General features: G+C 39.4%; 1 protein-coding gene across 1 annotated transcript in view; it reads left to right on the forward strand.

The window, feature by feature from the left end:
* DKK2 (dickkopf WNT signaling pathway inhibitor 2) overlaps window positions 1–13,334 on the forward strand; it is a 39,164-nt gene extending 25,830 nt beyond the window's left edge. Inside the window, exons 2-4 of the mRNA XM_066317832.1 lie at window positions 9,184–9,334; window positions 9,965–10,114; window positions 10,645–13,334. Of these exons, the coding sequence (XP_066173929.1) occupies window positions 9,184–9,334; window positions 9,965–10,114; window positions 10,645–10,895 (552 nt within the window). The 3' untranslated portion in view covers window positions 10,896–13,334. The remainder of the gene's footprint in view (window positions 1–9,183; window positions 9,335–9,964; window positions 10,115–10,644) is intronic.
* Window positions 13,335–13,599: the final 265 nt, after the last annotated feature.

A 13,599-nucleotide genomic window follows, 5' to 3' on the forward strand; every position in this document is an offset into this window, starting at 1 on the left:
GGTGAGGATTGCAGATGCTGCACAAATGTTTATAACCTGAAAGCATTCTCTCTCCAGGCAATGTAGCAGAAAAAGGAGAGTTTTTGCAGTTACTTCAATAAGACAGGTTTTCCCCCTGGTTTTTCTAGAATTTGTGAATGTTTGAGAGCAAAGGCAGTTTACTCACTTAGCAAGAATTCTACAGAAGGTAAAGCTGTCATCTTATTTTTCTTGCTCTGTATACATGCTCGCAGAGATGGCTCCAAATAAAAGCTCCACCTTGACAGTGTGCCATGATTTGTGGATGTTCAGGCCCAGGTGTTGAACAGTAACTTGCTGCCAGTTCCCAGCAGTGTTATTCTACACTCAGCCAGATCATCTGAGTATTTTCCTCTGGTTTAATGCCTGGTACTTTAGGAACCATAGGGTCTGCTAGCTGTTTTTATCAGGACAGTATTCTTAGTATTTCAGCTGCTCATCCGTTGCAGTAAACATCTTGATCAAAAAGCCAGAAGAGTCTTGTGCTGAAATGGATGATTAATAGCCAATTAGAGACAAAACTAAAAAGCAAAACCGTCAGAAAAGAGGTGGGGGAAAGGCAGAGATAAAAGGGCAAGAACAGTCTGCTGAAAAGACTGGACATAGAACAAAGCACATGCTAACAAACCTTCATTCTTTGAGCAGCCTATGAAAATGACATAAAATCTGAGAGACCTGAAGAAAGACCTGAAGGCCTCCTGACAGGTTGATTTAGAACTACACTGTTGACTTCCAGTGTAAGTCAACATTGTTGATGCTCTGTTGTGATGCTGCTGTTGGTATTTCACTACACAATACCTAACATTGTTTTGATGCTCTGTTGTGATGCTGCTGCTGGTATTTCACTACACAATATGGATCCGATGTATTGAGACAGAGTTTGTAAGATTTGGGGTCAAATTGAATGTTCCCCAAATCTTTGTACCTTCTTAATTCACATCTTCTGTAAGGTCTCAGTTCTACAGAGTAGGAAGCCGCCTTCAAAATCAGGAAGAGTAAGTGGCTCGTGATCTCTCCAAATGTTGAGGAGGAAACACTACTATGAAATATCATGGTCACAATATGATGTAGACAGGGAAAACCTGAGCACACTGTGCATGAGGCAAGGAACATGGTTTGCTTCCTTTGAGAAGACAGGATTCAGCAGAGTGCCAATATTGACCTAAGGGTGGTAATTTGTCTTAAAGATCAGATAGAATAAGAAGACTCATAGCTGTGCAGCCTCAGGGACAGCAATGTATATGCTAGATTCTGGAGCAAGTTTGATGGTGTTCTGGCATAAAAAATGTGCATCTGGGCATATTTTGGGCATACTGTGCTGCCCTTTAAAGTTACTTGGTAATGTAATTAATTTCTGGTTTTACCTAGATGAGGAATTGAAAGTGAATTAAGTAGAATAAAATTTTAAGCTGGATTATCCTAAGTGCGTTAAACATTTGGGTTTATACTTCTGTGACACGTGTAAAATACACTAAATTAAGGTGGATTTAACTGAGATAATAGTATCCTCCCAGAAATTTTGCTGAGCCACTTGCAGTCTTTCAGATTACCTTCTTCGATGTGTCCTTCTGAAGCCAAGGCCAACTCTAAACAGATACTACCTTCTCCCAGTAGGACACAAAATGTAGGGAAGGAAACTTCTGTAAGAGAAGGTGTAGATTTATAAGTTGTGGAATAACAGGTTGCAATGATCTAGATAGTCTACACCTAAAATGCATGTTGAAATTCATAATGTTGGCTGAGAGACTCATAGGGTCACAGTGGGAGTGAGATCTCATTCAGAAAGAGTCCTTGGCGGTTTCTTTTCTGTCTGCACTGGGGGAGTCACCACTCACTAGTGCTGTGTGAAACAGGGCAACACAGCTCCCTTGTTTATTTGGAGGTGTTTGACTCTCTTTCCTCCATATGCAGCTACACACTCCCCCTGAGCACAGCTCCCTGAACAACTGCCTAGTGCTTGCAGAACAGGATGTTGTTTTCCATGGCATTATTGTTTGGACAAGGAAAACTTATGAGAGGACCCCTGTGAGTCTTGCCTGTTGGTTCAGAGGGACCTCAGTGAAGTTTGTTTTCTGGTTGTTAAGATCTGCGTTTTCTTTGGCTCTAGAAAATCATGAGAGCTGGACTACTGCCTGTCGTAGAAATGTTCTTTCCCTGATGGTCTAGCAGGATTGATAGCTCCTTTGAAGCATGAATATTTATTGTTTAATAATGCAGGCTTCTGGGACCATTATCCACACATTTTCAAGGAATGATCTTTGGAAGCTGCAGCATATTTATCCATGATGTAGGACTCTGTGAATCAGACCTCATGTAACAGCAGGATTATGTTAAATTGAAGAGTTAAAAATAAATTATCTCTAGAAGAAAGTGCTTGTACTTAATCTAGAGGCTGAAGATGGTGCTTTTCTCTTTAGGTCTGGCAGAGAAATGGGTGAGAGTTATTTTAACAAGAAGGAGGTTTTAGTAAGAAAAATTGAATCATTAAGCTTGCTATGGCAACTGAAAGAAGTAAATCTGTTTCATTGCAACTACTGTAAGATTTTCTTTTAGGAAGGATCTGTGCCACAGCAGTCACTGAGAGTTGAGAGTTTCTGGTTTCTCAGTCTGAGACAGGATCCATGTCTGGAGCTGTCTGAGAGCACAGCATGATTTCCTCTGTGGGATAAATTAACCATGGCTTTGTGCTTGCACACAGTGAGATCCCTCGCTATCATCTATGCCTCTGCTGAGCTAAGAATAGAAAAAAGCAACATCAGCAGTGCTGTGGGAAAACTACATCAGTCCAGATGGCTGTTGATAAACTCTTTTCTTGTTTGGGATTAATAATAAAATAGTATTAAATAATGATAATTTCTCATCTGCATCTTAACCTTAGTCTGCTTAGCAGCTAGGAGAAAGTTAGGCTGTAGTCTGTCAAAGGTGGATTTTTCTGGATATACCCGAGAAGCTATCAGTAAGTAGTTTAGTTGCCTTGCAGGGAAAAAGGCAACCCACAAAGAGCTGGGAGTTTGCTTTGTTTGTTGGTTATTAAAAACCTTTGAATTCCCCTTTTACCCCCTCCATTCTGCTTTATCACATTCATATGGTGCTGAATAAAGAGCTTTTATTTCCATTGTTAGTAAGGTTTGTATCCTGTGAGATCATGTTAGGATTTCTCTCCGACTTCTTAGAGAGGATCTCCATTCTGTCTCCAAAGAGGCGAGGGGGACGAATCCCACATGTGATGTATTCATTTAGCTCTACAGGCCACATGTTGCATACAACTGTCCCACCAATGTTGATCTGTTAAAAGCCAAAACAAATTTGAGATCCCAACTCAGAATCAGGCCCAACTGGGGAGCCAAACAATGACTTGCATTCTTTGTAGTTAGTCTTGACAGCAGGCTATTTGGTTAAAGCATATGTTTGCATTTCCTAATTTATTGGCATGCTTTTAATTTGGATTACTAATTCTTCAGAGAAAGAGAAAAGAAAAAGAAAACATGGCACCCCTGTGGCTATTTCATATGTTTGCTCCATGGGGATCAAGTCCTTGCTCTGAAAGATAGTTCTGTCCTGTCCAAAGCAGGATGGGAAGGAGGGACTCTCACCATGATTGAACCAGTTGGTTGCTTCATTGTGCCTGATGACTTTGGAATATTATGCAATATGCCCAAGACTAAAGGCAAATAAGCACTTTTCTTCATCTCTGAAGTGGAGGTTGGAAACTCTGTCCTCTTGCCTGTAGTTCAGGACAGTTTTGATCATCTAGTCAGCATATTGGCTATAGAGAGGTCAGCTTCCACCTCCCTCACAGTCATTATTTTAAAATTATTTTTAAAGAAGTATGATTAATTGAAATACAGAAAATAACCTTTTATGCTTAAGTAACAAGTGAGTAATAAACTGAGTTGCAGTACCAATTCATTTGTGGTAACCTGTCTCACAGACATTGTATGAATATAAAAGATTGTGTAGATGTGATATAGAAGAGATTTTGACAGTAGAAGAAGAGGTCTGTAGTATGTGGTAGCACAGCCTAGTGGCACAGGTATTTGCACATGATAGTAATAAATAGGGATAGTATGTACAAGACTAAGAGCCTAAATTTGTTTTGTGACATATGGGTACTTAGAAAGCAAGGGCATTCCTGGGATAATGTGTGTGTCCATTTCCTTAAGTCTGTTATCTCACCTTTGCAATATAGCTACTGCCTCTTTGCCAAGTGAGGGAGGATGATGAAGGACTGACCTGGTAGCTCTGGAGGGCCCTCACTTTCTGGCTGTACAACAGGTTGTAGCTTTTCTCCCTTCATCCACTCAGTCCCCACTATCATCAGGGGATGATTGTATAGACCAAATCTGGCAGAGTGTGCAGAACAATAAGTGCAGTGGTACTGTCATTTCTGTGGTACATGAAACTTCATATGTCTTACTGAGTGCTGCTTGGCATCTGCAGTGAAAGGTTAATGGACAACCTCTTTGCTGTTTCTCCTGCTGGGAGTGGTAGTAGCCATGATTTTCTGCCAGGACTGACTCTGCACTTGGACTTTATGATGTGTTTAAAAAAAAACTTAATTGCTTCTGGGGGAGTCATTACTGATATGTGTTCCATCAAAACACCTATTTAGGCACAGCTCCTCTCAGCATTGAAGGTGGGTCTGAAGTCAGCAGTGTCTCGGCTGCTTGTGCTGGATAAGTGATGACACAGCCTAGGTAAAAATGCCAGTGACTCTTCTTGCCTTTCACTGACTTGGTTAGCTAGTAGCATGGGCTACTTCAGCATAAAAACAAATGAGACATCATAATATGAACAGATGAGAGCCTGGTGACTAAGACACTGGCTGGGAATATTGTCTTCAAATATTTGCTGGAGGCCATGCTGAAATTCAAGACCTTATCTCCCAAAGCTCAATAAAGTATGTTTGCCATCAGTCTCCTCACCCTTCAGCACATTACAGTGTCTGTCTTACTCTCCCCCTGGAGTGCTTCTCCATTACGTTTTATAGTGCCAGACAAAGAGACTCAAACTCTTAGCACAACAGTCTCACCACTTAATATTGCTACATTGAATATTGAAACAATATTGAAACTCTGTGGTGCCTATAAAATATGTGTGATAGCAAATGACTCCAGCAAAAAATATCAAGAAAGTATTGCACTGAGAAAAGGGGCTAAGAGCTCCTCTGTCAAAAGGGAAAGACAAAGGTAAACATAAACCTCAGTGCTGCATAATTCTCGAATCATGAGAATGACATTACCCACTTAGTCACAAAATGTGGACAGTCAGTTCCTTATGCAGCCTTCCTGGGAAGTTAATTAAAAAAAGAAGATCTTCAGTGCTTGGAAGGATTTGTTCTTAATCCCAAATTTTCTCCTCTATCCTCTGCATAATTTTCTTTGGATATTTCTATCATGCATTCATGGAATTTTGAATATAAATTCAGAAGGGAAAGGAATATTCTCTCTCTCCAAGAGAAAAGTTTAATATCTCTGTGTTTTTGTGACCTGACTGGTAAAGGTTAGTCTTGGTGGTGATGCAGGTGACATTTTGGCAGAGCACAGGCAACACCAATTTCAACATCTAGCCTGAATCCTCCAACATTCAAAAATCCCTTTGCTGTACAATTTTGGACAAGTACTCAACAGTGTTTTTTATACAAGTATAAAAAAACTATTTGGAATGGCTGAGGAAAAAACATGTCAGCAAACAATGCTCTTAATCAGACAACACATTCTGAAAATGTGACTCATTATCACAGGCAAATCTAGTTTATGTCATGCTACGGGTGACTTGATTGCCTGTAACTGGGATAAAAAATAAGATTGTTTAAATGCAGCTTCAGGGAGTGCTACATATTTTATCTCAGTTTCATCTGGTTTCCCATGATATCAAAGCAGTGTTTAGTGGATGGAGATTTACAACCAGAAAATGATATGTATAGCTGAAGAATGTGAAGGGATGATGTAGAATAGAATAGAATTAGTTATCATTGCTGGGGAAGTAGAGCTGGTTTACAGCTTGCTTCTTCCCTCTCCATCTGGGACTGATCTGTGTCTTTGTGTTGCATATAGGAAATGTTCTCTACAATTCTCTGAACGTAAAGACTCTGTCCAGGCATTGTAGTGTAGGAGATTTTGAAATCTTTGACTTATGTATAGGTAATAGTTAACATGCACATTTTTACAAGTATGTTTCCTTTGCCCTGTATTTTAAAAAAGAAGTATACCTAGATTGACTCAACTGACAACAAAGGAGTAATTATCGATGCATTTCCCTCCTGCTAGCCAAGGCTAAGTACACAATATATTATTTTCTTTTATTTATATGTTTCTCTAATGAATGCTACAGAGCAATAGAAATTACTCAGCTGAGAGCAAGAATTATGTCTATTCTAATGAATGTCTAGTGACTAGGAAACAGATACAAGGCTATATAAGCATTTTTGTTTCAAGGTTTGTGTGATTGATAGGCAGGACATAAATGGACAGTGATTTTGGCAGATCAAACCAGTTTATGGCAGCAGGCATTTGCAAGAGGCTTTCTTGTATGGCTGGCTGGTAGTTGGTCTTTTGAGTGCACCTGCTAGTTATTGTCTAAGCCACATGTAACAGACTTATTTTTTGATATGCTACTGTCATTTGCCTTAGGTAGGTCAGTTTGGGCCTCTTGTAATTCAAAAGTATAATTTTTATTTCAAAATGGGCTCCAGATTGGGAAGAAAGGCTGGGTTTTTTGATTTCCCTGGCAATTTTTGAAGTTGTCTTTTGTTACTTTTACCATTCTCAAGGATGGAGCTCAGAGCTGACAATTGGATGTGTATCTTAAGATATCTTTTCCATGTCACTCAGCTTAAAAGCCAAAAGTAAAACAATCACTAGATATGGTATGTGAGAGCATTCATTAGCACTATTCAGGATGAGGGAACTTTTTTTTAAAGAAGCTCTTTGAGGAAACAAAATAAAACTGCAAGTAGGCTTCTTGCTGACAAGTTGCAGGTGTATGCCACATGCCCATATTGGAAAAAAGATGTGGTTATGAAGGTCTTGATGACAGACAAGGGTCTAAAATGCCTTCATCTCCAGGTTTTAGCCAGTCCATCTGTTTTTTATCTGCATTTCCTCCAGCTAGCAGAGTTAGTGTTTTCCGAACTCGGTATAGCCAGGCACAAGTCTATATAAAATAGCTTTTTTTTTTTTTTTTTTTATTCTAAGATCCTTAGGTTAGTAAGATATCATTTAAATCAGGGAAGTCTTACTTTTAGGGTAGCTATATAATAATTTTAAAGTTAGTTTTATTTATTATTTTTGGAAAAATGAGGGACAGGGGTGATGAGATTGGGGAAAGAGCACTTTAGCTCCTCTTTGATAGAATAAGTAGAATCTGCTTATGCCTTTAAAGTACCAAAAAGGTATTTCTATTTTTCTCTTATTGGTACTTCTAGCTTAAAAGTCCCAGCCTTCTTTGATTTCATCCTCTTGAGGAAATGTTCATTCTTAAGGTTAACAGACTTCCACATACTTCAGATTACTCCAAACAGCTGCACCCTGGAAAAATTCTCAAAGCCACGTATTCAGAGGGCAGAAGTAATGGGGCAACAGCACTTGGGAAATATCCAGCCAGCACTTTTGGTACTGTGAAGTAAATTTTGACAAAGAAAACAACTCATGAAGTCACATGAGAAATGGCATCGTTTCCCCTCCCACTACTGACGTGAGAGAAATTTGTTTGGTTTTCTTAGAAGACCTCTTGTTTCTTATGTGATTCTCAACAGAATGGCATGAAGATAGGTAAGAGTTTTTCCATCTAAAGAAACAATTTTCAAAGTGAATTCTCGAAGGCCTCAAAGTTTTTCTTTTCTGAGAGCAATATAAATCTTGATTTCAAATATGATTACAGAAAACTAATCATTCTACAATGGAAATTAGTCAGTTGAGCTTTTTGTTTGAGGTAAATGACTAATTGCAAAATTGTTTTGAAAAGCAATAGTTTTATTTATTTGAAATATTGGAGAAAATTAGTTGAGGAAGTGTAAATGTAATTTCCCAGAAAGTGCACAAAATTTATTGTCATCTTTTTTTTATTTAAACAAATTTCTCAAGAATCATTTTGAGGAATGGAAAAAAATATCTGTAATTAATTTACTAGGCCGTAAAATTAGAATCAAACAGATAGCATCGTTGTAGCTGTGTGGGAGTCAGCAAAAAGCATCCTGGAATGTGCCAGTGTATTTTATTATGTCTCTTTCACGAATCCTCTCTTTTGCTTTAGTAGGAACAAAGTTTTCTATATCTTTATAGGAGGGTGCAGTGCTTTTTCTTTTTTCTTTTTTTTTTTTTTTTAAGTCTGCTTTCCTGTGAGGTAATGCTGGTTTTGATGAATATAGAAGAATTGTATACCCATGTATCTGCTTGCAGGGAATTGTATGTGCAAGATATTTTGTGCTCTATAATATATTCCATGCTGCATACCATAGCGTGTTGTTTAGGAGGTGGCAAGTTTTAGGAGTATACTAAGACCATTAAGTCTAATAAAAGGTTATCAAAGTGAAATTCTGGCCAGTGAGGTTTGTTCACTCCAAGGAGTCCCACCAGTCTGGGCCAGGAATGAGTGGTGCAGTTACACACATTTGAATGAGTGTGATGCAGATACTCGCTGTGACAACACGGAGCTTATTGATAATAAATTAGTGTCTGACAACTCTCAAAGTAAAAATGTCTCATCAGAGTTTGAAATGAAATGTTATTATTGAAGGATGTGTTTCAGTAGTTTTACTGGCTTTCATGGCTGTGTTGATTGTTCATTGTGGAGTTTTAAGCTCTTGCCAATGAATCAGATCCCTGAATCCACAAAAATATGAAATCACTTGTGCCCACATACATTTGAGGTAAGGAAAGATGAAACCATGAGCGAGCAAGTTCTATCCTTTTTTTTTTACACAATGACCAGTAGCTGTGAGCTTAATGACTGCTGTGTGGCTGCAGTGGAGCATCCCTAGTTGCATCTCCTAGCCCTGCGAGTTGTTACCTCAGCTATTGTTTTATTTTGGAGGTTTTGGTCATAGTTTGTTTTCCTGGCGTTTGTTTGTTTGTTTGGGGTTGGATGGTTGGTTTTTTTCTATGGGCTGCATCCATTCCTTGTGCAAAGGAGTGTCTCACAGTAAAGCTTTCTCTTCCCCTCCAGGCCTATCCTTGCAGTAACGACAAGGAGTGCGAGGTTGGGCGGTACTGCCACAGCCCTCACCAGGCCACGTCTGCGTGCATGCTGTGCCGCAGGAAGAAGAAGCGCTGCCACCGGGACGGGATGTGCTGCCCCGGGAACCGCTGCAACAACGGTACGGCTGCAGCTCCGGGCTGTTCTGCAGAAAATCAGCCTGTTCACATTGTCTGCTTCTATGAGTGTGCCCAGCAACAGTATTTTTTCCTCTGGGCGGTAGCACTTCTTATTCTAAACCAAGAAAAAATTGTCTACTTCATTCCATTCTGCCTAATTTTCTCTAATAGTATTTCTATGTTTAGGGCTCAGGTACTGCCAGTCTTTTCTTATGGTTTGTCATGGAGAAACACAGAAATGCTGCTGCTTAAAACCGCAGCTCTACATTCAGTGGGGTTTGATTCACTGCACAGAAGTCATATTTTAAGGAAGCAAGAGAGACTTAATAAATCCTGAATCTACTCTCCCTGGGGAGGGTTGTAACCATACTGTTTGCATTCCCATGGGTACTGGAGAGAGATGTCTGTAAGGAGTTCTCCAGGGGCTCAGACTGTAAAGCCAGAGTGACACAGAGACTGTCTGACAGTGAGTGAAGCAGAGCTGTGGTGAGGCTAAGTGCCAGGAACCAGAGGTGTGTGATTAGAGCTGAGCATCATTGAGGCCAAACCCTTGTGCATTTGTTGTCCTGACCTAGTTAGTGAATGTCTCTCAGCTGCTTTTCCTTTTATTCGTGGTTGTCTTTTCCTTGCAGGTATTTGCATACCAGTAACTGAAAGCATCCTTACTCCTCACATCCCTGCTCTAGAAGGGCCACGCAACAAGAAGAATGGTCATTATGCAAGCAAGGATTTGGGATGGCACAACATGGGGAGGTCCCGATCCAAGCTGTCACACATAAAAGGTAAGGTCACATTTAGACTGGGCTGCTCTGTTCCTTCATGTCATGAATCATGTTAGTGCTGTTAAGATACAGCAGTGGAAACCAGAAACAGGCAGTAATTTCACAGGGAGTGAATGTCTATTGTGAGAGTTCACAGCATGACTCAGAAAGTGATGTAATGTCAACTGACAGTTCCTATGATTGCAACAGCATCTGCTTTCTTCTCTGTATCAGATGTGGACTGACAATCATTTTATCAGTTGTGCAAGACTGCAGACATCCTCATCTTGTAACAGCCATGCAATTGAACACTTGTCATTCTGCTTACAATCCTGTAGCAGAAGTTCTCCTCACTAAGTCTTATGGCAACTCTCATGCATTACCCCTTTCAACCTTCCTAATTAGCATCTTCTCTTGTGTTTATGTCCTTCAAATAGCCACAGGTGGAAATATCACTTCTTGTTTTTCTCAGTTTCATTTGCATAAGTCTGCACTGAATCTGCCCTTTCATGTTTTCCCATGAGATAAAATAATTTGGTTGCTCTTTTTAGGGCACGAAGGCGACCCCTGCCTACGGTCATCAGACTGTATTGAGGGACACTGCTGTGCTCGCCATTTCTGGACCAAAATTTGCAAGCCTGTGTTGCATCAGGGGGAGGTGTGCACCAAACAGCGCAAGAAAGGGTCTCATGGACTGGAGATTTTCCAACGATGTGACTGTGCCAAGGGTTTGTCTTGTAAAGTATGGAAAGATGCGACCTCCTCTTCTAAATCAAGACTTCATGTGTGCCAGAAGATCTGAATGAGAATTGGGAAGATACTATTAAGTGACTGTGGCTTTACGTGTTTAATGCATTATGGCATGCTGGAAAAAGGGAACTGCAAATGAAAGTGGAATGGCTAAAGTAACAGTTAGAGTATGAGTAGAAGTCACACCAAATGCATTTTTTTTGAGCTGCTGGTAAACAAAAGTGTAGCTGGAGTTCACCTACTGCGCAGTTCTCCTGTAAATAATTCTACAGTTTGTGGCAAATGCTAGTATGCAAACAAGTAGAGTGGAAATGAATGTCACTTACCTTGCTGTGTTGTACCATGATATTTCAGGGCTTCAGTGTTAGGGCTACAGTGGGTCTGCAGCATGGTAAGGATTTTCTACAGAAATTGTACACATTGTACTCCTATAGGAAGCAGTGCATGCCAGGAAGACTCATCTGTCAACGCATTATTGGCCACATTGCAGGTGTGAGAAATGGAAATAAAGTTACTGTGAATGTCCATATGCCCTCGTTATTCAGGGCTGACACTTCAGCAAGGAAGCACTCCTGCAGGACAAGAGTGCTATGTTTTGCAGGCCCCTATGAAGAAGGTGAAAACTGTCCATCTCTAAATTTCAAGAGAGCAACAGTTTATCTAAGAGGAGGCATTTAAACAAGGTTTTGTTTCCTATACATGGGTAAATTGAAATGCTTTATGTAGTTCAATGTCATAGTAAGGCACTTAATCACTTGTATTTGCCTCAGTTTACTGCTAAGATATGTTGGGTTGAACAGATGAAGCAAATATGTGTGCATGCTGAATCCAGAATTATATACAGGCAGTTCCTCATTAGTCTTAAATATACTTTCCTTGCCTAAGCATTCTTGCATTATAGAAATTTCCAAAAGAAATAGCAGAGTGTTGAGTGCTTAACATGAAGAGCTTTGCAGTTGTTTCTCTGTGCTGTTATAATATAATATATATAGCACCTCAGCATTTGTTGAGGTGTTTCAAACATACTGCTACAAACTCAAATTTTTTTACATTTTATGGCACTCTGCAGCAGTATAATGGATTTGTTCTCGAGACAGCAAAGAATAAGGAGTTGGGTCTTGTGAGCACCTCATCTCCGACAGAAGAGGATGTAAGAAGATAGCATGACTACAAATGACTTGTTAAACATCATGTGATGTCACAGCATACCAGCCTCCAGCATGTATTCAGCCTGAAACTGATGTCCTCTCACTCTGAAGTGTTCTGCCAGGAATGACAGAAATATATAGACTGTGGAAATAGCTGCCACCCCTATGTTGTTTGTGTACTGGCAAAAAAAAAGTACAGCCTCTCTCCCTTGACTTGTCTCACAAGTCTTTCCAAACCTTTTAAATTTTACTTCTTTGCAAATATTCCTTTGTATAAACTTTGGGAAAGAGACTGATATTACTTTAAAGAAGTCTGATTCTATAATTGACCTACTGCTAAGTTGTAATTACCCAAATACTCATTTTCCTGTTCTATAATACAAGAGACGTTTCTGTTCTGCACAACATGGGTAGGCCAGTACATATTTTAACTTCAAAGGCCACATCACCATTACCTGACACATTTTTCCACCAATGGGATGCTTTAAAGCTTTAGCTTACCTACACCACTTGACTCAGCTTTCCTAAATAGAACACAGACCTCAGCTTCATTGCCCTTATCTTTCACTAGAGTCTAAAGCAGAAGAGTATTTCACACACCTCTTTCCCTACTGGAAACAACTCATCTTACTCCAGCATTTTTCAATGTCACTGGAACAGGAATAATGCTCAGAAATTTCAAGATACTAAAAAAGACCAGGAACCAATTTTTCAAGTTTTATTTACACTGACACAGCACATATTCAGAAGAAGAACTCAAGTGCTCTCATTTTCATTACATATAAAAGAAAACTATAACCAACATGAGGAGGGGGGTTGCAGAAATGGAGTCCCGGGATTTTTTAGCTCTTATTGGCCTACCCACCATTTTGCTCTTGCAAAACACAGTTATTTGGGATAATTTATTTACAGGAAATGTTTAATGAGATGTATTTTCTTATAGAGATATTTCTTACACAAAACTTTGTAGCAAAATATATTTGCAGCCTGTTGACTTTAATGTAGAAAAATGTATAATAAGATTAAATATATTAAATTTCCTTTCACATTCCTCCCCAAATATTTTACCGATATTCTTTTCCTTACCTGCTGCTGAAGAGTAGTTCTTTACAGACAAACATGCAAATCAGTTGAAAAAAAATTCTTGTATCTTAGTTATGCAAGTGAAAACATCTGATTGTACTTGTGTCTGTGTTTAGGCTGAGTTTTGGTAAAAAGCACAAAGGTCATCTAAAAATCCCCATACATCATTTCTACAAAACTGGTTTAAGTCACAACTACCCGTATGCTTCTCTTGGGTTGGCTTGTACCTAACCACTCTAGAATACCTTTTGAAAATAATGCACCTGTTGTGTAATGTAAATCAACCAGGTTAAGTAGGAAAGGTATCTAGACATATTTCCTGGATAGTGACACATACCAGAGGGACTCATGATGGATAAAGGTGGTATTCAAATCACACAGCATTTTTTCAGAGGCATCAGCATGCAAATGCACTCCTGCAAAATCTATAACTAGCAATTCTGAAATGGCAACTTACATCATCAACTCTAATAACATGGAACAACCCATGTGGCATAACTGCGAATACTGTTAATAAAACTAGCC

The sequence above is a fragment of the Sylvia atricapilla genome, chromosome 4, assembly GCF_009819655.1.
Source record: "Sylvia atricapilla isolate bSylAtr1 chromosome 4, bSylAtr1.pri, whole genome shotgun sequence".
In the NCBI taxonomy this organism is placed as follows: Eukaryota; Metazoa; Chordata; class Aves; order Passeriformes; family Sylviidae; genus Sylvia; species Sylvia atricapilla.